Source organism: Miniopterus schreibersii (assembly GCF_964146895.1).
Source record: "Miniopterus schreibersii genome assembly, chromosome: 3".
NCBI lineage: Eukaryota > Metazoa > Chordata > Mammalia > Chiroptera > Miniopteridae > Miniopterus > Miniopterus schreibersii.
In genome coordinates this window covers 49595895-49622674 of record NC_138103.1, presented here as the reverse complement: position 1 = coordinate 49622674, position 26780 = coordinate 49595895, and the positions used below count along the sequence as shown (strand labels likewise).

The window sequence follows — 26780 nt, the reverse complement described above, 5'->3', positions numbered from 1 at the left end:
GTGATCTCCAATGTGTCCATACACTATACACAGTGCTGGTAAAACCTAAGCCAGCATTTTACTTTAAGATAAAAAAGAACAGAAATTCAGGAGAAATAAAAAGCAAAAGCAAGATAGTAGAAATTATTAAAAAACTATGTTAATAATTATGTCAGAGTATATGGCTTATTGCCATTTAAAATACAGATAATATCACATTAGATAGAAAAATGTAATTAAAATATAAAGACACAGGAAAAGTTAAAATTAAAATATGGGATAAGTTATCCCAGGTATATTTTTAAAAACTAAGGCTATATTATATAAGATATTGTAAGACAAAAGAGAACATAAAGCAAAGAATATTATGTGATAGAAAAAGTTGTCTTGCACTTGTATCAATGTTATTATACAGGGTCCCAAAAAATGTATACACACTTTAACAGCTGATAGCTCAATTTTGAAAATGAAATATATTGTAATAAACACTGCCTTCATAATTATTCAAAGTGTGTGTATACATAGTACAAAGTGTGTATATACATTTTGGGGATACCCTATACATAATTTTTATTAATATTACTACTACTACATTTTTAATCAGCCAAGTTTGTTCATAATTCCTTCTTTCCTCTTATACTGTACTCCTAAAATCATTTTATATTGGAGATATAAGCTACTTCTGTCTTCTCACTGCATGTGCAGGCAGATTAAGGGACAAAGCACAAAGCAATACTATGCTTTATTTAAGAAACATATTTCAATAAAAAATATTCAGAAAACTTCAAAGTAATAAGCATAGATAGACAAGAAAGTACAACTAAAAAGAAAGGGGTTACACAATTTTAATATCAGAACAAATAGCATTAAAGGACTACAGAGTTATTAACATTTATACAACCAGAAACACAGTAAGTGCTTTTGTAAAGCAGAAATTACACGAGGTTACAGAAATTACACAAGAAGAAATAGACAAACACTAAAAATACAAGACTTTATCATACTTCTCTGAGGCTGCATTCCCCAGACGCACAACCTGGGGCAAGGATTTGAGTGTAAGTGGTTTATTTGGGAAGTGATTAGTAGGGCACCAGAGGAGGCATGAAGTCAGATAGGGAATGGTGCAAAGAAGCCAATAGATGGTGCACTGGTGCACAGCTTACCACTCCTCTGGGCGGCCAGGTGAAACATGCCTCAGAGTTGTCTTGCCTGAGGAGCAAGAAATATGTCATGTTTATTCTCCAGCTCCCTTAAGGCTGAGAGCAACTCCTGGAGGCATTAATTAATTCTTTGAAACTTCTGGCCTTCCCTTACTCACAGGCTGAAAGAAACACCTAAGATAGGAAGTAATAGAAGCTTATGGTAGGATGCTGAGAAACTATGAGTAGTGCAGAGACACATATGGTAAAGTTTACCCCAAGCACAGCTCAGATTTCCTTGTGCTCCATGTTAAGATCACTTAAGTGCCATCATTCATCACTTGGCCTTGATATACGGGTAGACCAAAAAAAAAAAAATTAGGACACCAAGGAAGTAAGGATTGTGTAAAAGGCTATCTGATGACTAGGCAGTCAATAGTGTCTGCTACTGACTCCCAGCGATCACTCACAAACTTCTCCCTACACATACACATTAAAAATGTCAAAACTACATCAAGAAAACTCATGTCCTCCACATACAGAAACAACCCCAAAGTCTCATCTAATTACTCCATCCAGCTCCAAGCCCAGAACTTCTGTTAAATCATTATCATTAGGTCTACGTGTAGCTTGTGCTGATATGGTACTTGATAGAAAACAAATAATTCCTATGTAAATAACCAAGAAAACTTTCAAAAAATTTCATTTAAACTATATGGAATAGACTCTAAAATAGAAATTTAAAAATATGGAGTAGAAATATGGAATCGACTTCCATATTCTCCTTCCCCTACAAACACCACAGCTCTCTCCCTGCACCCCTGGGTGAGTGGGTGAACTAAGAGAGACTGACAATATGAAATATAGATGAAACATGAAAGATGATGGTGACATAGGAGGCTCCTGAACCACATTCTCCCACAGATACAACAAAATATACAGCTACACATGGAGACATTTCCTCTGAAAGAAATCCAGAAACTAGCTGAGCAAATCCTACAGATTGGGAAAACAAAAATATATACACATACAATTGGTCTTGGCATACTCTCAACTACTGAGAGCCATTAAGGCCCTAGCTGGTCTGGCTAAGTTGGTTGGTGTGTTGTCCCACACAACAAAAGTTCTCAGTTTTGATTCCTGGTCAGGGCACATACAAAGGTTGTAGGTTCAATCCCCAGTTGGGGTATGTACAGGAGGCAACCAATCAATGTATCTCTCACATCAATGTTTCTCTCTCTCTCCCTGAAATCAATAAAAACATATCCTTGGGTAAGGATTAGTTTAAAAAAAAAAAAAAGAATAAAGAGGGTAGCTTGGACAATCACAAACATTTGCAAGATAACCAAGAGCTTGGGTGGGGCTGAAGGAAAAGGTACATTACCTTCATAAGACCACTCTGTTAAGAATGAGAAGTGGCTGTTTTATCTAATGCTCAGAAACGAACACACAGAAAAATTTTTTTTAAAAATGAAGAAAAAGAGAAATATGTTCCAAACAAAATAATATAAAAGTCTAGAAATGGATCTTAATGAAATGTAGATGAATGATGTGATGGATAAAGACTTCAAAATAATGATCATAAAGATACACACTGAGGTCAGGAAAAAAATCCATTAAAAAATCAATAATTTTTAAAAAGACAAAATATAATGAAGTACCAGACAATAATCGCAGAACTGAAAAATACAATAACTGAACTGAGAATTTCAATAGAGGGGTTAAACATTAGACTAGATCCCATTTGCAACAGCATCAAAAACAATAAAATACTTAGGAATAAATTTAACCAAGGAATTGAAAGATCTCTACACAGAAAACTAGAAGACACTAATGAAAGAAATCAATGAAGACACAAATAAATGGAAAGGTTTCTCATGTTCATGCATTGGAAGAATTAATATTGTTAAAATGCCCATAGTACCCCAATCCATCTATAGACTCAATGCAATACCTATCAAGATTCCAGTGGCATTTTTTTTCACAGAAACACAGAAAAAAATCCTAAAATGTATATGGAACCACAAAGGATCCCGAATAGCCCAAGCAATCCTGAGAAAGAACAAAGCGGGAGGAACCACACTTCTTGATTTCAAGCTACATCTTAAAGCTGCAGTAAATAAAAACAATATGGTACTGATATAAAAACAGACACATCGAGTGATGGAACACAAACAAGAGTCCAGAAAAAAACTACACCAAACATGCACATACAGACAACTAATATCTGACAAGGGAGCCAACAATACCCAATGGAGAAAAGGCAGTCTCTTTAATAAAGGTTGTTGGGAAAATGGGATATTTACATGTAAAAGAATGAAACTAGACCCCTATCTTACACAACTAACAAAAATTAACTCGAAATGGAGTAAAAATTTAAATGTAAGACCAGAAATTATTAAACTCTTAGCAGAAAACAGGACAAATCTCCTTGACATGGGTCTTGGCAATGATATTTTTGATATGGCACCTAAAACACATGCAACAATATGAAAAATAAAGTGGGACTACCTCAAACTAAAAAGCTTCTGCACAACAAAGGAAATGATCAACAAAATAAAAATAAAACCTATCGAATGGGAAAAATATTTGTAAATCATATACTTGATAAGGGGTTAAGGAACTTATGTAACTCAGTAGCAAGAAAAAAAAATCTGATTAAAAAATGGGCAGAGGATCTTAATAGACATTTTTCCAAAGATATTCAAATGGCCAATAAGTACATGAAAAGATCCTCATCATTCATCATTAGGGAAATGCAAATCAAAACCACAATGAAATTATCACCTCGTGTAAAATTAACTGGTGATCATCAAAAAGACAAGAGATAACAAATACTGGCAAGGATGTGACTGTTGGTGGAATTGTAAATTGGAATAGCCGCTATGGAAACCAGTATAGAGGTTGCTCAAAAAATTACAAACAGAACTCCCATGTGATCCAGCAATTCTGTCTCTGGGAATATATCTGAAAGAAACGAATACACTATAACAAAGAGATCTGTACTCCCATGTTCATAGCATCATTATTTAAAATAGTCAAGACATGGAAACAACTGAAGTATCCAATTACTGGACAAAAAAGTTATGATACACACACACACACATGTGGAAGGGAGTTTGTATATATATATATGTGTGTGTATATATATGTATATATATATATAAAGGAAGGGAGTCTGTATATATATATATGTGGAAGGGAGTCTGTGTGTGTGTGTGTGTGTGTGTGTGTGTGTGTGTGTATAATGGAATATTATAGCCATAAAAAAGAAGGAAATTCTGCCATTTTCAATAATATGAATGGACGTAGAGGGTATTATGCTAACTGAAATAAGTCACACAGAGAAAGACAAATACTGTATGATCTCACTTATATGTGGCATCTAAAACAAAGAAAACAAAACAAAAAAACAAACAAATATTAAACCCAAACTCACAGAAAAAGAGATCAGATTTGTGGTTACCAGAGGCAGGGATTGGAGGGTGGGGGAACTGGATGAAAGTGTTCAAATAGACAAACTTCCTGTTATAAGGCAAGTGAGCACTGGGGGTGTGATGTACAACATGATGACTGTAGTTAACACTGCTGTGTGATATATCTGAAAGTTAAGAGATGAGATCCTGAGTTCTCTCATCACAAGGAAATACACATTGATTTTCTTTTTTCTTTTTTTAATCTATATGAAATGATGTATGTTAACTAAAATTGTCATTTCACAATATATGTAGGTTAAGTTACTATGCTATACACCTTAAACCTATACAGTGCTGTATGTCAATTATATCTTCATAAAACCGGGGGGAATTAGAGTACACTCCTAGTGCTGAAAAGAGAAATATACCATTAATAAATCCAAATTTGATACTTTTCTATTCTACATAAGAAAGATAGCATGTTTAATTTAAAGCAGGCAATCTTCAATCCAATATAAATAAGAATCCAGAGAAGGAAAAGCTTGAGGAACTAGAATTTTCAAAGTAATTATTCTACAACCTTGGAGAAAACACTATTTGAAGAGCACAAATAAATTCATCAATTCTAAAACATAAGCATTTCTGCTATAATATGTATCCATTCCTTTAAAATGTCCTTTTAGGCAAAATCAAGCATCAGAAATAACTAGGTTTAGGAAGAATATATTGTAGAGGTAAACCACTCAAAAAACTATGCAACTTTGTAACCTGTCCTAACAAAAACAGTCAGTCTTAATAAGTCTTAGCACAGCTAAATTCCCACTAGTATTTTCACCCAGCACCACAACCAATTTTAGGTTTAAATGCTGAAGCTCACCTTCCTCCTTTGACATGTAGCTCCCTGGGGGCATGAATTCTCAATGGTGATATTTCATTACAAATTAAAATCTGATCCATGTATTTAGAAATACTTGCAGCTTCTCCATCAGCACTTGAGACTTCACTGTATACATTAGTGTTATAGAAAGGATGAAGATTCTTGACAGCATTAAATCATTCAAGACTGGCTCCAAAAGGAAGGATTTTTAGTTGTTTTGCCTTCAGATTTAATTTATTGCTAAGGTCTTCTCTTTAGTAGTGATAAAACTTCCCGATTGTTTCAAAAGCCACTAAACTGGTGTTGAGTGTAAAGTCTGAATTTTGCTTACATCTTTTCTTTATTTACCAATCCTCTGTGAACGAGCTTGTGATACACAAACTGTTATGTGTTCTGTTGTAGCAGAAAGACATATTCGAATTTAAAGTCTTAATGCTACTCCCCAAATATTAGTTTTTATTATACCTTTGCAGTCTGTTTTCTAAAAAAAAAATACACATACAGATAATATGTATTTATATATAACACACATTACAAGCACCTTCAAAACAGATCTGAATGTTGTTTTACCTTATTTCCCAGTTATATAAATTTTCAAATACTATTTTTAGATAGTAGAATGTTAAGAAAGTATATAAATAACCTAAAACTATTAAACTTTAATTCTCCTAGAAATATCTATATTGTAAACTAATGTTTAAAATCCTATATACATTAAAAACATATTAGAAATGTTTCACAAGAAAGTACTTTATTATGAAAAGAAAGATTTCCATAAATATATGTATACTACTTAGGTAAACATTATATATGATTTTTCTTTTTGAATGCAGGGCACAGCAACACATTTTGTAGACTCTTTGAAGGAGAAACTCCTGTTTTCACACTCTGATCCTCATATTCTGCAATCCTGCTGGTTCAAACAGAGAAGAGTCAAGCAGTTAAGCAGAGTTTCACATGAAGACTATAGATTTTCATAAATGCATGTTGACGTTAAGGAAGAAACATATATGATATGAATACTCCCTGCCTCACTCACATTTCTTTCTGCCATATATGGCTGTGAAGAGGGTAATGTCTGCCCTTACACAGAGAGTCACTGACTAATGTGAATAGCAGAGGAGAAATTCTGTCAGTTGTTCCTTCTCTCAAGAGAATAAAAACCGTGTAGAGAAGTTATTGTTTTATCACAATCTGATTTTTATTACAATATTTGGAAAATTGCTATATAATTTGGATGGACGTACACAGAAAGATACATGAAGTAATTATAACAAAAACTTTTTATTGACACACATTTAAGCTTAAGAAAAATTCCACAAATGGTTGACACATTTTCTACATCCAAATTTGAATATTTCTTCACATGAAATAATTATTCTTAATCACATAATGAAATATAAAGGCACAAAAATGGATATCAAGTCAGGTTTCAGGTAGTCTTCATCAATAAAATTCAAGTCAAGGTAAAAATGGAGAGGTATAATGGATCATACTGAATTTTATGTCTACTAAAATTAAAGAACCATGGAAAATATGTATTTCAAACTGGCCAATTGACCATGAAAATTTTCTAAGAAAATCTCTCCATGATCAAATAAAGATAAGGAAAATGTTAATTTTTAAAAGTTTAAGGTAGTTTTCTTTTGGAGAATAAATATAACCTTAATTTAAATTTTTATTATATAAACTGGACTGGAAAATTTTATTTTATTTTGAGAAATTATTAAGAAATAAACATCACAATGCAAATGAAAAGCAAAAAAATAAAACATCTGAAACCTAAGTAATTCAGTATAACCAAAAGCCAATAACTAATATGTAAAACATCATTGCAATCAGAATTAACTTGAGCATTTTCCTACTTCCACTTCATCTTTTTCTCCAAAGTATTATCACTCTATTGAAAGTATTAATTGTGTATATTAGAATATCCTTTAAAAATTCAAAACACAAAGACTGTGTTATTATATTTGTACTAAAAATATAATAAAACATAGGATCATAGAATCACATTCCTTTATTAAACATGTAATCATATTATAATTATTTTAAAATTTATTAATATAATATTCCACTAATGGACTAACAATGTATAATTCTTACACAATGGTGATCCAGTTATAAAACAGTTCTTTTCTTTTCTTTTTGTTTTAATTTTGGATTCTTCATGGCTACAGAGAAGGTATCACTATTTTCCTTTACTAAATATTTGGATAGGCTAAATGCAACAGCAGTGACGATGATTGTGAATAACTTGGAAAAAAAACCTAAATTAAAAAAAAATACAATCATCAGATGTGTCAATTTATTTGACGCAAAAATGTTTCTGGAAAGAATGTCATTCACCAGAGAAAAGGTAAGTATATTTTATCTCTAAAGGCATCGCTTTCCCCAATTGTAGAATGTAATTAATGTCATAAACATATCAAGTTATTTAAAGGAGATTTTTGAAATGTTTAGAAAACCTTTTAGATTTCTTATGCATGGAGCCCAAGGAAAATGCAAGATTTGCTATTATTTCACAGAATGTATTAATTCAAAAACAGAAAAATGCATTTCTACTTTCAAAACTTAACTATCAATGAGAACTGGCACCTGTTTAAATCACTGCATACAGCTTTACTCGTCTGGAAATACTCATCCTTTTCCAAATACAAACAAATATTTTAGAAATGTTAACTGATTGTGTAGGGTTTTAAAATTCATTTTCAGATGTCAAGTTCCAGAAAGTTAATATATAGTCAAGTATTATTTAGAAGTACTTGAACTTGTTATCTCTCCTTTGCTTATTACTTGTTTCTGGGAGTTCTTTATATATTTTGGACATTAATTCTTTTTCACCTTCTTTACTTTTTTCACTGTCTTCCTCACCACAGCTCTCTTTTCTATCTCTTAATTATTTCTTTTGATCAAGATTTCTTAGTTTTAATATGGTCTGATTTTTCTTTTATAGCTAGTGCTTTTCATACCCCATTTATGAAATCTCTTCCTACTTTAAGGCCATGGAGATAGTCTCCTATTTTTCTCAAAAGGCTTTATTGTTATATCATTTACATTTAGATCTACAATGAATTTCGAATTGATTTTTGTATATGATTTGAGGTAGGGATCAAGATACATTTTTTTAGATATGCATATATAAAATGAGCCATTACCCTTTATTTAAAGATTATCTCATCATTGTAGTGTCTCCTTTCTGATTTGCCATAAATTAGTTGTGTGTGCAAATATGGGTTTGTTTCTGGACTCTCTATTCTGTTCTATTGGTCAATGTGATGACACTTGCATCAGTACCCTACTGTATTAATTATTATAGCTTGATAATAGGTTTTGATATCTGATAGTATATAGCCTTCAATTTTGTTTCGTCTTCAAGATTCTCTTGATAATTCTTGGCTCTTTGGCTTTCATATGAATTCCAATTCCCTTATCAATTAAAAAAAATACCTTATGGGATTTTGTTTGTGATCACTCAATGCTATAATTTAGGAAGAGTAGCATTTCCAAATCTTCCTATCTGTTAACATATACATTTTTTCACTTATTTACATTTTAATGTCTCTTAAATAAAATTTGTAATTATCAGTATAGAGGTTTTCTACCATTTTCAATAGATGTTTTTTCTTGGTACTTCATTTTTTAGGTTACTGTATTTACTGAATTATTTTTGTATTTGGTTGTGCCTGGTATGTAGAAACACAATTGATACCTGTATATTGATTGTATATTAAGAAACCTTACTAAATTCACTTATTAATTCTAATATATTGTATTTCTTGATATGAATGCTAATTAAGGTATGTTCATTTTCTAAAAATGTGTTGAGTTATACATTTATAATATGTGCTCTTTACTGAATATATATATACAGTATACATATATAAAATATACATTTCAATAAAAATTCTACCAAAAAAATAAACAAATCTGATGAAGTGTTGAACATGGAGAAATAGGAAATATTTGCAAAAGACTTATATATCATCTCTCTAGCGCAATTAAAGAAAGAGCTGATGGAATCTTCATTTGAAGTAAAAAGTATGTAATGAGTTAGAAGAATTGTCTTGCTGCCAAAGAGAACTGATGGATTGATATAATAAAAATTTTACCAACTTTTTGAGTGATAAAACATTTGAGATGATGAATGTCACAGCCTTCCTTTGCAGGGGAAAATTTTGGGGGAATAAAATGTAAAAACAGAATTTTAGAATTTCAAAAATATACTAAATTTCAGTGTGGGCTCCTAGGATTCATTGATCCCTTTTGAATATGCTTTGCTCTGTAGCAGTAGTGTGCCTAGAACTTCTTGTGACAATGGCAGTGTTCTACATCTGTAATGGCCAATAGAGCAGTCAAATGTGACCTTTAAGCACATGAAATTTAGCTATTGTTACTGTGAAACTGAATTTTTAATTGCATTTAATTCTATTTTATTTAAATTTAGCTGTATGTGGTTAAGATGTACCATACTGTACAGTGTAGCTCTAGAATCTCTTACTTGTCTTCCAAATTTACTGTGGTTAAAATCACCTGAGGTGCTTTATTAAAAATGCACATGTCTACCTCTAATCCCTACTTCTAAATCTAATTCAGGGTCTCAGAACTTATATTTTTAGCAAGCATTCCAAGTTTTTCTGATTCAAAGACTCATGGAATACCCTTTAAAATGTTCTAGTTTACACAAAATTGCCACAAATGTGTATTCCTGTTACAGTTTCCTGTGTTTTCCTTCTCTTCCTGTAATTTCCTGTGTTCTTTATTATTGTTATCTCCTTTTAGTAGCTCCTTAGCAGGATCTCTAGTAGTTTATCAACTTTCTCAATTATGTACTGTGTTTGAAAATAGTTAAGCATGTTACAGTTTTATCTAAAATGAAAATTAAAAGGCTTGGCAGTATTTTAAGAGGACTTCCTTAATAGTTTTGTTGAATTATCTCTGAAAAATTTATTTTGACTTCTTAAATGTCACTTTTGACTTTTTGATATTTTCCTTAAATTTTACTTTATTCAGGTTAAGTGTTTGACTAAGTTTGCTGGGTAATTAATTTCTGAATTAGAAGGCATTGCTGTATACTGTTTATCAAACAGGTACTTGTTACTGTTAAATATTATAGCCTATCATTATGTGGTTCTTTGAATTACTGAACCCACTTAGTAAAATCACAAAACATATAAGCACTTTAAAATATTTATCACACCAATAGCATCTATACAATAAAATCATTCAATATTAATGATGATTAAGACCTCAGAAATTATGTAATCCAAATCATCCGTTTAGAGACAAATACACTAGAACAATGGAAGATCTAGTGAATTTTCCAAAGTAATACAAACAAATCTAGACTTTCCCAACATTTCGACCATAGCTCACACCACCATAGCATCTCAATTCCCCGTATCTATTATTTTCAATAAATACTGAATGCTTGCTTTGTGCCAAGCACTGTTATATCATTGAGCATGAGACAATATGAAATTTACATTTAAGTGGGGTAAGAGTATGTTGATACTCTTGAGTGGTGCAAATAAGTATTTTTAATCATCCAATCTTTTACTGTGGAAATGGAAAGTCACAAGGTCAAACAAGTTGGTTGTACATACAGGCAAAATTACTTCCCAAATTGAAATTCTGATAATTATCACCCTTTACTCATGAATAACATAAAACAATTGTGTATTTAACATAGTGGCTCAAATATTTACATAAATTCTATAGTACTTTAGTTTCCAAAATATTTCCTATATGATAATATAAGGCTTCTTTAATCATCAAAGTATCCATTTGTTCATTGTTTATTACTGTACTTTGCTAGAAATAACCATAAGGTTTTAAAACAATTTTACCTCTCTACATTTCTTCAATTGATATCACTTACATATTCCTAGAAACAGGTAGGACATTTTTGTTGCATTATAGAGCCGACAATTTCTTTTGTGTCCACAGCGTCCACCATCCCAATATGTACAAGAACTTTCAACTGCCATTTTAAAAACTATTGGGCCAGGTATACTCCCTATAAAAAATGCAGTAATTGTAAATTCTCCATGGAAACACTATAGGTTGGTATCAGAATAATTTTTATCCTAAAATTAAACATATATATTTAGTTATCATCACTGTAAACATATCATTTTAAGTTATCTAAGAACTGGCCCTGGCTGGGAAACTCACTTGGTTAGAGCCTCATCCTGATACTCCAAGGTTGTGGGCATGATCTCTGGCCAGGACACATACAAGAAACAACCAATAAATGCATAAATAAGTGGAAGAACAAATCAATGTCTCCATCTCTCTCCTCTCTCTCTCCCTCTCTTTCTCTAAAATCAATACATAAAAATTTTTTAAATAAAATAGTCTAAGAATTTACTTATAGATAGTATTGTTAATAACTACAAACAATGTGTTTTTGAAAATTCATTATTCCTGTAAGTATAAAAAATTGGTAGATTTGCATCTTTTCAGAATGGGGTGCATATTGTTATTTAGTTGACATCTCAAAACTATTGTTAATTTTTGAATGAAAATTTTAAGAGAAAGTATTTCAAACAGAGATACTAATTATTGATTTTTAAGAACCGCTATCCAACACCAGATATCCCTAGCTCAGTGAGTGCTGACACTCTGTTTATAGTGGCTCAAGGTGAAAAATCCTAGGCCTACTACGCATTTTTTCTATTTCCCATGATATTTTCCAATCCAAGATAAATCTTTCACACTAACTCCAAACATATATTGGATGTGTTGATTTCTCTCTGTCTCTAATACAACCCCCAGAATCCAATTTAATGCAACTATGACTTAGATTTTAGTAAAAGCTTTCCTCCACATTATAGTCTATTAAGTACTTCTCCCTCCAGCACCAGAGTTATCTTTTAAATGTAAATCCGATACAGTGGTCCCTTGGTTTTCAAATATGCTCTGTTCCCAAAGACTGTTCAAGTTCTGAAACGTTGGAAAACCGAGGGATCAACAGCTGACAGCTGGGCCCCAGGATCTTGCCCTCAGCAGAAGCCACGTGGCAGGTCCGACTCCCGAGGTGTGTTGGAAACCCGAAGCATTTGCTCCCAAGTTTACAGCGTTCGTAACCCGAAAAGCTCATCATCAGAGATGTTCGAAAACCGAGGTACCACTGTAATATATATCCTCTGCTTAAAATTCTTGAAGGCAAAGCCCTGTCTAGAGACGGTCTGTATTTAAAATTTCTTTTTTTACTTGCTCCCATTCAAAAATGCATCAGTTTCACAGGGTTCCTTTCTGTTGTGGAAAACTGTCTACGCAGTTGCTGTTTGTTATGTTCCCTCTTCCATCACAAATCTGTCCTTATCTAGTGGATCGTTGTTCACCAAAAAAAAAATCCTCTATTTTTTCCCAATTAAAGCTAATTTTAACTCTGCCTACTGATGTAGCTATAGAATGATTTCTCTGATCTACGTCAGAGACACACTTAAATTTTTCTACATTCTTGACTCAATTTATCATGTCTTTCAGTCTTCAATCCAGTCCAATCCTGTTTCCTTACCCCACCAATGTTTTCAATCAACTTCTTGAATCCGGGGTCCTAATATAGTTATAATGTGGATTTGAAAGTTAGCTTTTGCTAATTTAAAAAAGCCTGGAGTACAGAGTGCATTACCCTCAGCAAAACAAATTTGTTCTTTGGATAGAAATTCTTAAAAACACTGCATTCAGTGACTTTGGTAATGAAATGTTTAAAAGCACTAGTTTAGGTTACTGACTTCCCAAATATGAAGCAATGTATAATTGCTATGCTTATGTTTTATTTCAGCTTACCAAACCACTTGTATGAACTTGATGAACACACTTCAGATCAAAGAGATTATCTCTTCTAATTGAATATAATGTCAATGTATATTTTATTTGACAGGATGGGCTTTACATTAGGTATTATCTTTTTACATTAACTGTTGTCTCCTACATTCTACAAATCAGGTCTTTCATTCATTTGTTTTGTTTCAGTTTACCATTGTTACTTATTTGAAATTATAAATGTACATGTAAACACATACATACATCAAAATATGAACATTTCAATGCAATAAAAATTGCTAAAAGTCCATACCAAATATTCTCAAAATCACAAAGGTTATACCCAAGGCCAGAGAACGTTGTTTGTCAGGTACAATCCTGCAAGCAAATAGCAACGATATAATTAAAACATCATTATTATTAGCTATAGAGAGTGTTTTCTAGGTATGAGGTTAATTTTTTTCCTGTGCATAAATTAGATTAAGAATCTTTGTCCAGTGAATAGAGTTTAATCTGCTTGAATTAAAGAACTACAGCTCCTCCCATTTCTCCACATCCTGCCCCTTGCCCACCAATTCCAAAGTAAAGTTCTTTATAAGTAAGAAGCAGTTATTGCCCAAACCCTCTGCCCCAGCCTCCTAAAAAAACAAAAATCATAGCACTAGCTTTCCCACTTCCGTTTCATCATTCTGTGGTACGTACCCATTGTTTTAGAGTCCTCTTTTTGCCCTGTGAGATCCACTCTCTGCCTTTCCCTACCTTCCTCTACCTTCTGTCTGCCCTGGGAGACTGACCTAAATGGACTACATCAATAGGCTCTCTTGTCTTTTGGTTTCTGATTGGGTTCTGCCAATGGGACACTCCAGAGTGAGGAAGGAAGATGAGGTCAAGATGTTCATTCCCAGGCTCCATCCCTGCAGTTACTTCGGACTGACTGGGTCCCTAGCAATGAAGTCCCCCCCATATAGGTCTCCCTCTTTCCTTGCCATTTCCCTTTTGGCCTGGCTGGAGTGGAAACAGACCAGAGGTACTGTATTATACCTTGGGATTCCTTAAACCCTGCCCATCTTTTAAATGGCCACCTTCAACCTTACTTGGATCATCCTAATTTAAGGGTGTCATCTATTTCCTATTGGACCTCTCACTGTTACACTCACTAGTCAAGAACTAAAATAAATGAAAAATAACTTTCCCAAACAAAAGCAATGAAGATCTCGGTAGTTCCCACTGATCAAACTATTTTTTAAAAAAGAAAAATAATGCATAATATTACATATTGTAGTTTAAACACTAAATGGAAAATACAATAAAAATAGTCAACATTTCAGAAAGTAAAAAAATAAGAACTACATTTTTAAAAATATGTTTTTATTTCAGAGAGAAGAAGGGAGAGGGAGAGAGAGAGAAACATCAACAATAAGGGAGAGTCATTGATAGGCTGCTTCCTGCACATCCCCTACTGGGGATCAACCCAGGGGCATGTGCTCTGACCAGGAATCAAACCATGACTTGGTTCACGAGTTGATGCTCAACCACTGAACCACACTGGCCAGGCAAGAACTGCATTTTATATTGCTATCTTAAATAAACTCTAGGCTCACCCTTTGTTTACTTGTTCTAGAACTTGAACAACAAGCTAGCATGACCAATATTTTCATCCAAAATTACTCAATTTACTCAATTTATTAAAATGTACCATACATACAACATTTTGTTACTATTTTGCAAAAAGTAAGATAATTCCACCTACATCAACCTGGAAAATATGTATATATTCTTTCCTCAAATGTTTACTACTAGTAAAATAAAAATAAACCAATTCTCAAATGATAATTTTTAAATTAAAAAATTTATAAATTTATTATGAGCAGATTCATTAAAGAGAGGTAAAAGAAGTAAAGTTTCACATTTTAGAACCACACTTTAGTATAAAGTTTTTGGTATAAAGTAGAAATGGTCATATGCATAACTATAATTGAGTGTTCTGCTTCACTTAGCATAAGTAGTTTTTTATATATATATGATATTGGAGCTCTCTGAAGCACCTATAGAGCAGACCATAACTCTTAAGTATAATCATTAAGAAGTGTTTATGTATCTTTGGTTTGATTATAACCCTCTTTCTAACTGATGATATACAAAACAAGATGAAATTATTAATGATTCCCAGGATTCTCCCAAATCAGTTAAATGAATACACAATAATAAATAATGTATATGTATATGAAAAAAACCCCAAAATTTTAATGAAAAACAACTATGTTTTAATAACAAAGTGAATGCTTTTCACTATTCTAACAAGTAAGTTTATGATGGAACGATTTAAGAATTTCAAGGAGTAAACAAAAATTTTGTTAGTACTCTCCCAAAACGTAAAAAGCAGTTCCTACTGTCTCTTACAACTTCTAAATTTACATTTTGAGTCCATATCTTTCATATAAGACATCAGTTGTAGAGTTAAGTTCCTTCCTTGCCCCAGAGGTGTTCTTCCCTAGTGCTCCCTATCACAAGAAGTGGAACCATCATCCACACAGTTTTCCAGCCCAAAACCTGGAAAGAGGCATCCTTGACACCATCCTTTTCCCCTTTCACTGCAATCAATAATCAGATATTTAAAAACAAATTTTTTTCATATTTCTTTCTCTGATATCTACATCCCTAATTCCACCAGCTTATTCCAAGCCTGTATCTTTTGCCTTAAAAAATAAAATAAAATGATTTCCTAATTTACCTTTTATACCTCCCAGCATCCTTACCTTTTCATTGCACTTTCCATATAGAGGCACAGTAAAATTTTTAAAGGTGAAACTCTGATTATTTTACCGCTATTGTTCTTAGGATAAAATCTAGCATTACAAAAAAATTTTACAAGGGTCATCTAATTTCATCAGTTTCATTCCATGACACCTCACAACTTTTGCCTTTATAACCCTCCTTGTTCATGACATGCAAAAATAAAAGTTGACTTTTATTTTTCAGTTGGTTGAGCATCGTCCTGTGCACCAAAAGGTTGTCAGTTCGACTCCTGGTCAGGGCACATGCCTGGCTTTCAGGTTTGATCCCCAGTTGGTGCATATATGGAAGGCAACCAATTGATGTTTCTCTCTCACATCAATGTATCTCCCTCCCTCCCTCCCTCCCTTCCTCCCTTCCTCCCTCCCTCCCTTCCTCCCTCCCTTCTCTAGGCATGGCCTTGGGTGAGGACTGAAAAATAATAATAATAAAAATCTATTTTATTTAAATGGGAATGTATCCTAAGAATCTCAAAAAACCAATCATAAAGAATATATGCACCCCTATGTTCATAGCAGTATTTACAATAACCAAGATCTGGAAACAGCCCAAGTGCCCAATGAGCAGATGAGTGGATAAAAAAGCTGTGGTACATTTATACTAGGGGTAGGGAATGTCTGGTACTGCCAAGGCAACTGCAGGTGGGACTCAAAATTCAATGAACCAAGGAGCTTTTTTCATAGCTAATTTTTAAGTTAATAATTTTGTATGGCCCTCGAATGATGTTATAAATATCCAAATGGCCCTTGGCAGGAAAAAGGTTCCCCACCCCTGACTGATACAATGGAATACTATGTGGCTGTCAAAAAGAAGGAACTCTACCCTTTGCGACAGCATGGATGGACCTGGAGGGTATTATGCTAAGTGAAATAAGCCAGACAGAGAAAGACAAATACCATATGATCTCACTAATATGTGGAATGGACAAAATGCACTGACAAACAAAATGGAACCAGAAGCATGGGTACATGGAACAAACTGATGGGTGCCAGAGGAGATGGGGTGGGGTAACTAGATAAAGAAAGTGAGGGATTAGCAAAAGAACATATATACATACCCCATGGACAAAGACAATAGTGTGGCGAAGGCCAAGGGAGGTGGAGGTGGGGGTGGGTGGAGGTGGGCAACAACACTGTATTACTAATAAAAAGGTTTTATAAAGCTTCAGAATCTTTGCTTATGTTTTCCTCCACTGTGTGAAATACTCATCCCCCATTCTTTAGGGCTCAATGTGTCCTTTCTTCAGGATATCCTCTCTGAATTCCCAGCTAAGTTAAATCATTCTATAATTTTCTCATTGTATTTTTCTGTATTTTCTTTGCAGTGTGTTGTAATATTACAATTAAATACTCATTAGTGAAACTACATTTTTGTTGTTGGTGCTGTCTCTCATGCCACCCTCAAACATCCATCAAGGCAGTAGGAACCTGGTCACTTTTATTACATTTTTTCCCCCTTAAAAGTGCTCATCCATCTTCTTATTTGAATCCATGGGGACTATCACAGTTGAAAAGACACAAACGTGTTAAAATAATGAAGGATGGAAGGAAAGAATGGAAGAACATTTTTCCTAATAATCACATTGATGAAGAGATACAGATAAATCATGATCCTTTTCTGTTTAGACTTAAGCCTCACACAGCTTCATGTATTTCAGAAAATTTCTCCAGAGGAAAAATAATTTTGTCATTCTTAGCTTCATGTGATCAGCAAAAACTCTGCCAGTTTGTTTGTCCCCCAGTAGAGACCTTCTACCTGAACCTTGCAGGACATTTGGTCCTGTCCAAATTGTCCATAATCATATTTGGTCCACGCCAAATGGTCTTTGATATTTGGTCCTGCCAAAAACATCCATGCTTAGAAAATATACCTGTGTTCAACAGCCCATAATGTTTCTACTTTTGCTCTACAGGATTTATACATTAAAATACTATCATGTTTTTTGCTCTAATAACTGCATTATGACTATATTTCCAATAATCACTGTTCTTGCCTTGGCAGCCTAGGGTGAGGTAGATGGATCTGGTTTCGAATCTTGCAGAAGAGCAGGGTTTATACTACCTATGAACCAAATATCTTCATGGATGTTTTGGACAGGACCAAATAGCCAGGACCTTATGGTGTAGACCAACTGTCTCTGTGGGCATTTAGCAAGACCAAATATCTAATAATTGGACCTAGTTCAGACTGTCAGCATCTACCCCTCATTAAGAACTGGCAAGAATTTCAGGGACAGCTTTAGATCCCAATTTACCTCTAAAAGCTTCCACTCTCTCTGGGATTTTAATCCCTCTACTCCTCTGCTTTCTGCCTTAAACATATGATTTTTATCATTTAACCCAGCTTTTCTAATTATCCTCTGTAGGAGCATTGGCCTGTTACTAATTACTCCATCCTACCTCACATCCATAACTTTAATTACCACTTATTTGATAATGATTTTACATGTCTTTAGCTTTGACTTTCCTTGTACTTTTTAAAAAAATCAAAGTTTATTTGTTAAATTTGTAGTATAATTGCATTCTTTGGAAAGCAAAGTAATATAAAGAGAACATGCTGGAAAGATTTGTTTAAACCCCTGCCCTCATTTACCCTCATTTCTGCCCCACCCCTTTAGGTTACCTTTAGGTTACCATTTTAATTATTTTCTTGTTTATACTTACATTATTACAGGAATTATAAAAGACAGAGTCAAGAAAAAACAAATACAATATACATAGTCCTACAGAATATTCAGGTACTAGATATCTGAGAGATATTTTAAATTTGGGAGATTAATGTCCAAGAAAACACATGATAGAGAATATTATCATAGAACTAGAATCTATTAAAAATAAAATGAAATTCTATAACTGAAAAGTACACCAATTAAGAACTCAATAGGTGATTTTAATAAGTAATTAGACACCGAGAAGACAGAACTAGTAAACTAGAGTATAAGTAACTGGAAAAGCAGGCGAAGATTCGATTAACACGATAAATAAAGCAACCTCAGTCTGAAGCACAGAGAACAATAAGAAATGAAAACAGAAAGAGAAAGAGCCTAACAGACACATGGACACAATAAAAGATTTATGATATGTATAATTGCTATCCCAAATGAGAGTAGAGAAAGAATGGAGCAGAAGCAATATTTACAGAAAGAATAGTTAAGAATTTTCCCAAACCAGTGAAAGATATGGTCGTAGATAATCACCCAAGATGACTGTAATTAATTCCTTTGTTCCCCCTATACATGCACATTGCTCCTTACATGAAGACGTGGAATCTAATCACCCTCCTCTTAAAACATAATGACCTTTTTTAACAAATAGAGTGCAGAAAAGTGACATTCTTGGACTTCCAGCCTAGGTTAAATGAACCTTTACAGCTTATGCCTTGTAGCTTATGCCTGAGTCTTTTGGAACACTAATACTTGAGCTGTACCCTTTTGAAATTGTTAGCCTTTGTTAGCTGAATTACAAGTCACAGAAAGAGGCCACTTATGGCCAATCAATAGCCCCAACTAGTCTACCAGCAAAAATGTGCCTAAATTATCAGCCATCTTGGAAATCCAGCCCAGCCATACTGTCAGATGACCCAAGTGTCATGTGTCAACTGACCACAAGCTCATCAAAAAGCTCAAACAAGAACTACGCCATTGAGCACAGTCAACTCACAGGACTATGAAAGATAAGAATAAATTGTTGTGAAGACATTAAATTTGGGGTGGTTTGTTATTGCTGTGAGCTGAATTGTATCCACTCTAAAATGTATATGCTAAAATCCAAACCCCCTGTACCCAGAATGCTGCAGTTCTGGAGAGAGAATTTTACAGGGGTAATTAAATTAAAATGAGGTCAATTGGGTGGGCCCTAATCCAATATGACTGGTGTCCTTTTGGGGAGAGGAAATATCCACATAGACATGTACAGAGAAAAGACAATGTGAAAACTCAGGGGGAGATGGCCATCAAAAGCCAAAGAGAGATCTGTCTTTCATAGAGCCCAGAAATATTCTGCCTGGACTTACCTACCTAGGTCCTGCTCCTAGAACTTCCATCTAAAGGCAAGGTACTCTTCTTCTGAGCAGAAATACATGATGAAAATATCTGAAATCTGTCAATCCTGAAACCCTCTCCACGTTTCCTGTTATTCTTTGTAATATCTTTGTGAAATTACAAGATGGGTTCCAGTCTGCTTCAATTTAGGCAATACTTATATGCAATTTCAACTTCGTCATTTTTTTATGTCTCATAATAGGGCATATGCGTGTGTGTGTGTGCACACATGTGTGTGTTAGTCTCCTTATTGCTCTGTATATTTGCCAGGTTCAGAATTGAGAAGGTTCAGAATGAAACTTCTGGACTATTACTATTATCTCTATCATCTTTCTTATTTCACAGCTGGGACTATTTCCTTGGATGTTTCACATGAACTTTTAAAAAGGCATGTTCAACATTGTCCTGATTGTCTCCAACCTGAGTTTTCTTTTCTCCTTAAATTTATTTTCTCTGTTAGTGGGGTATCATTAATTTAGTTCCCCAGACTAGGAATCTGGACATAACCATTAATTCCTCCATATTTTGTACCAGGAATATCAAAGTAATAACCTTGCCCTTTTACCTTAACTAAATATTTCTCAAATATGTTCTATCATCTCTATCTCTAAATACCACTACTAAATGCTAAAATGATGCCCTAAGTATTTTCCTTTCTATTCCAGTTTTCCCCCTCAGCATTATCTTCTACACTATTTTCAAAGAACTCTATCTAAAATGCATGTTTGAAAAATGAATAAATAAATAAATATAAAATGACTATTTGATCACTTTTACTTCTGAAGTTTTTTGTTGTCAATGACTTCCAGGTGTACACAGGATAACATCATTCATATTAACACAGCAAAGAAAGCCACCCATTATTAGGTCCTTAGGAAGCTCAAATCTCCTTGTCCCATTCACCATTATGCTATTCCTGTCATAATAAAACTCCTTGCCCACATATTTTATGTATTTTGTCTCTACTTTCATTGCTCACTTTTCCTGTTGAAAACTCATCCCCAAGTCCGCTTAGATTATGAGAAATCACTTATCTTCATATCTTAAATCAAGTGCCATGCCTTCTGTAAGCATTTCTGAACCATTTTCTTCACTGTGTTCTGGGTCAGTTTGTACGGCTTTAATCAAAGCACCTCCAAGTATTTAATCTACTTCTTTTTAAGTGTTTTTCTCCCCATGTTAAACTCTAAGCAACTTAGGGTCAACGTCCATATCTTGTGGATCCTTATAGTTTTAGTGCCAGACACATATTAATAAATACAAAAGCTGCTTCCTATGTTGATAATGTCCAAGTTTTGCCTCCCATCTAAATTGCAAGCTCATTGCCCTGGCCCAGAAGCTCAGCTGATTAGAGCATTGTTCTGATATGCCAAGGTGATGGGTTCGATCATGGGTCAGGGCACATACAAGAATCAACCAATAAATGCATAAATAAGTGGAACAACCAATCAATCTCTCTCTCTTTCTACCCCTTCCTCTCTCTCTCTCTCTTAAATCAATAAATCAAAAAAAAAAAATTGTTTAATTTCAAGTTCACTGAAGGCAGAGACTACATGTGCCCAATCAGATTTTATTTCTGCATATATTTATTCATGTTCTCTAGTCTGCTTTCTTAGGGGACAAAAAAATTGCTCCTCATGACTTAAATTTTTATGTTAGCCCCCGGGAAAAAATAATTTGAAACAATGACCAATTATTCTGCTACTGTGATAAAAATATCAAGTCTACTTTACATATTCAGGAAAAACAACAGAATAATAATAAATGTTGCTTTAATTTAGAATAATATTAAACTTATGTAGCAAAATTCTAAAAATTGTGTTCCTTTATGATAATGATGTTTTTTTAATAGTTAAATTGGCTAATATAGAAGTGAATATTCAATACATACCTATAACATAATTTGATCTGTGTTATAATTAAGATTTTCCTATATTTATTAATTTTCCAAGTATTTAAATTTAGTTTTAAGTTAAAGCTAAACTAAATGTGATACCTATAGACTATGCAAATAAATTAAAGAATTAGACAAATTTGGACAATGTAACAATTTGCCTAAATATGAATTTTCCATGTTGTAAACTTTAATTTAATTTTAACTAAATGTGATATCGATAGGTTTTATGCAAATAAATTAGTTAAAAGAGAATTAAACATACACATGAATTTTGACAATGTAACAATTTCTCCTCTAGCATTTCCTACCGTGAAACAAAAGATTAAGTCATTTAATACAATACTGTAAAATCTTCCTAAAATTGACTTTTTATATACTGAAAGACAATTATTATAAATAATAATATACATACCGAAGGATGGTCAGGGTGATTGGTACAGCAGAAAAACCAGCAAATGTAATCGTAGAAAAGATAAAAACAATGAACACAGGTAATTTATAGCATTTTGCTTGACATATCCCAAGTCTGGCATCAATAAAATCACCTTGATTATCTGAAGTTGTTAATCCTTCATCAATGCAAGAACAATTGAAATATGTCTATAAAAATTAAGATAGAAAATGATTTTTTAGAACTATAGTCATAAAGCAAAAATTTATTACTGTAAAATAAAACTAAATCAATAACTACATGGAAACTAGCCAATTTCATCAGTAAATGCCCTTACATTAAACCTGCCAATCATCATTTACAAATGAAACATTAATAAGTCCAAGCTATTTTACTTAACAAAGACTCAGGTGTTTCTGTGTGTGTGTGTAATTAGTTACTTAGAAAAAATTCTATTAATTTAAGAAATTCCACTGAAAATATTTACATCTAATTGCACAAATAATTTTTGGAGAGCTATATAAATTGAGGGCAATTAAGGATAATGTAATAAATAAAATTGAACTTTAGCTAAGAGTTGAAATATGGACAGTTACCCAACGGTGGAAAGTTTTGGGACTATACTGCAAAGGTAAGACTTTATTTTGTATGTAATGATGGCAGGGCTATTATTTATTCAGCAGAGTAGGCATTGTTTATGGCCCCAAATACATTAAGGTCACATACAAATGTAATTCTAGTGTCTTTTTTGTTTTGTCTTGTTAATCCTCACCTGAGGATATTTTGTCCATTGATTTTTTTAGAGAGAATGGAAGGGGGGAGGAGAGACAGAGAGAGAGAAACATCAGTGTGAGAGAGATACACTGATTGGTTGCCTCCCTCACACACCCTGGCCAGGCCAGGGATCAAGCCTATAAGCAACTCAGATATGTGCCCTTGACCAGGATCGAACCTTCAGTCTGAGACCCTTCAGTCTGTGGGCCAACGCTCTAACTACTGAGCCAAACCGGCTAGGGCTGTCTTTTAAAATTAAAATAAATGAACATAATAATAATGAATCCAGTCTAGATCATATTTGTCTTCATACTAATGCACTTGTACATTAATTTTTTTTTTTTTTTTTTTTGCTTATAAAGGCAAAGTGTCTAGGATCAATGAAACTCACAATATAGCCCTAAATGGGAGCCAATGAAAACCTGAGGTGGTTGTTGTGGGGTTGATCATTCAAGAAAGATGAATAAGTGATATTTTCTAAGAAGAACTAAATAGTTTGAAGATACAGAGGTCAGTTGGCAATTTATTAATCTATTGAAAAGATTCCAAGTTTAAAAATTTATCATAAATTCAACAGAAATATGGAATTAGGTTACTAGTGAAGGTATAAGAAGAAACAAAGATGGCTTGAGTCTGAGTGATCCATAAAATGATGGTCCCCAAATCATCTGTTTGTTTGTGGGAGTTACTAGGTAGTTACTGAATAGGCAAAAAAAATAAAATAAAATAGAAATAACCAAATATTCAAACTGCAATTTATTCATTCCATTGTATTTGTTTTAGTGTCTATGTACTAAACATCATACGAGGTGTTGTGAAAACACACTAAACAATACAATAGAAATACAGGGTTTATAAGGGTGAACTTATGATCAATGACTACGTCAATGACTCAGTGAAAGCTGAGCAGAGATTTGAAGAAGGGGAGGGGAGGGGAGGGGAGGGGAGGGGAGGGGAGGGGAGGGGAGGGGAGGGGAGGGGAGGGGAGGGGAGGGGAGGGGAGGGAAGGGAAGGGAAGGGAAGGGAAGGGAAGGGAAGGGAAGGGAAGGGAAGGGAAGGGAAGGGAAGGGAAGGGAAGGGAAGGGAAGGGAAGGGAAGGGGCCATCTGATTATCTGAAAAAACTGCATTCCAGGTTGGAAACAAAAACATGCTTGATCAGTTCAAAGAAGAGCAAGGAGGAAAATGTGGCTGAAGCAGAGTGAACAGGAAATAAGCTAACAGAAAATAATCAGCTTAAAATTAAGAGAAGAACAAATATAAGTAGACTCAGTTGATCTAGATAGTGGAGTTAACAGAAGAACTTTAATCATGATTAATATTTTTCAAAAAATGGAGGGTAAAGTGGATAAAGTATCTTAAATGATGTGAAATTTAACAGGATTTGGATTCTACAAAAACATAAATGTTAGAACTGAAAAATACAATGAGTAAGCTTAGAACCTCAGTTTTAAAAGCAGACACTACCGAATAGAGAATAGAGAATAAGGCAGGTCAACAGAAAGTATCTACATTTAAACAAACAGATGAAAAGAGATGGAAAACCGAGAAAAAGAACAAGAGTATTGGACACAGTGGAAAGGTCTATTTGTAGCCTACAGTATGCAAAATTCTAAGATGGCATCTAAGGTTCCCGCCCCCTTATTATATAAACCTGCATCTACCTAGGACTGTGAATTGATGGATTTTACGCATCTAAGTTACATTATATGGCATAGTTTATTTTTAAAAAGAGAGGGTAAACCTCATCTAATTAGGTAAGCCTTAAAAGGTACTGAGCTTTTCCTGAAGTCAGAGATTCAAAGCATGTGATAAGGGAGATTCTCTGTTACTAGCCCTGAAGATGGAGGTAGTCATGTTGCAAAGAATGTGGGACTCAAAGAGCTAAAACTGGACCTAGCACACAGCTATCAAGTAAAGGGAGGCCTCATTTTTTACAGTCCAAAGAAACTGAATTGGCCAATCTGGTAAGTAGATTTTCCCAGAGCCTCCAGAAAGGAACACACTCAGCCAACAGCTTGATTTCAGCCTGTGAGACTCTGAGCAGAGGAGCTTGTCATGCCGTATCTGGACTTCTGAATTTAGAACTATGAGCTAATAAATGTGTATTACTTAAAGACAAAAGGCAGTGGTAATTTGTTATATAGCAATAGTAAACTAATACATGCCCTCCCAAAAAAGAAGAGAGAGTGAGGGAGAAATAATAGCTGAGAATTTTCCAACTGATAGCCATAAATCCACAAACTAAAGATGTTCTATGAAACCCAAGCAAAATAAATATAATGAAAACCATATCTACACACATTAAAGTAAAACTGCTGTAAATAAAAAACAAAGAGAAAACTCTAAAAGCAGCCAGAGACATAGACATTATAATGGCATCTTTCAAATGCCAATATAGAATTCCATACCCAGAGAAAAGAGGTGTTTTTTTTTTTAAAAAAAAAAAAAAAGGTGAAATACGGTTCCTCAGAAAGAAAGAAATGATCTCATATGAAAGCAAGAAAATGGGTAATTATAAGTGCATACTGACTGTACAAAATAACAATAATAGCATGTGTCTTATAAAATATATGAAGAAATAAAATATATGACAAAAATAACACAAAGGTGGGAGGTAAGTAAAGGAAGTTAAAATATTCTAAGGATGATTCAACGGCAAGAGACCCTGAAGCCTGGCTTCCTGTGATGCTAAATGCTTTGGATGAGATTGACCTCCCTCTCTACAGATAATTAGAATGAGGCTCCTGTTGGACTAGAATAGCCTTTAGAAGTCCCCGCTTCCAGTTGTTTTATAATGAAAGCTGTATCAGCAGCTGAAAAGAACGAGTCCCAATGAGAAGATGAAGAAGAAAAACCCAAGATTTCTTTTATATCTACAAGGAAATTTGAAGATCTTTGGTGGCATAGGTAAGAAGAATACATATGGGTCTCAAAGAGGCAAAACTGCTCAGGAATATTATCAATATGAAGAGGATGTATCTATTTTCAGTTTTAGTAAAGCTGTGATTTTCTATAGGAATTTAGAAATATTCAGAGGTATAGTATCTCCACCACTCCTCTTGCAAACTTTTGCATGAGCATAATTAGAGAGCATCCAATTCTAACTCATGTTGATCTTGATCATGTTTTGAAAATGAACATTTAATCAGAATTATCTCAAAATTGAACTATTTTCATTGAAAAATACTTTACAGAGGGAATTTCATTAACACCATTTGATCATTTTTGTATATGATGTTTCTTTTATTTAATTTTCATTGTTAAAAATGATTTTTATTGCTATCAATTCTTTCCCATTTGAAATTAATGCATATTTTATCCATTAATCAGTGGCATCCATATCACACTGTACTAATCATAGCTTCTGCTACTGTCAGTTTTCCTTCAGAGCTAACAATTTTTAAAGCCTGAGTCCCTACTTCTGTGCTAACTATCCTGAGTAATTTTTAAGAGATCTAATTTTTGTCAAAAATATTTTATTCTGGGACCATTTGAGATCTTGCTCCCCAGAATGTATCAGTTTGGCTCAAATAAACTCTTATAAAATTTCTCAAAAAATATTTAATTCTTCTTTCAATTTTTACTTAGTATCAAAGGTTACCACACAGTTTGACTATTTTGTTGGTTATTTCTATCACTGCTATTCATTATGAATTAATTATTTCCTAGAGAAATACAAGAAAATTATAAAGATTTTTAAG

At 33.6% G+C, this 26780-nt stretch overlaps 1 protein-coding gene across 1 annotated transcript in view; it reads right to left on the bottom strand.

The window, feature by feature from the left end:
• Positions 1-13483: 13483 nt before the first annotated feature.
• SLCO6A1 (solute carrier organic anion transporter family member 6A1) overlaps positions 13484-26780 on the bottom strand; it is a gene marked incomplete at both ends in the record, with an annotated part of 48369 nt that continues 35072 nt past the window's right edge. Inside the window, 2 exons of the mRNA XM_081132596.1 lie at positions 13484-13562; positions 22326-22513. Coding sequence (XP_080988722.1) covers positions 13484-13562; positions 22326-22513 — 267 coding nt within the window. The remainder of the gene's footprint in view (positions 13563-22325; positions 22514-26780) is intronic.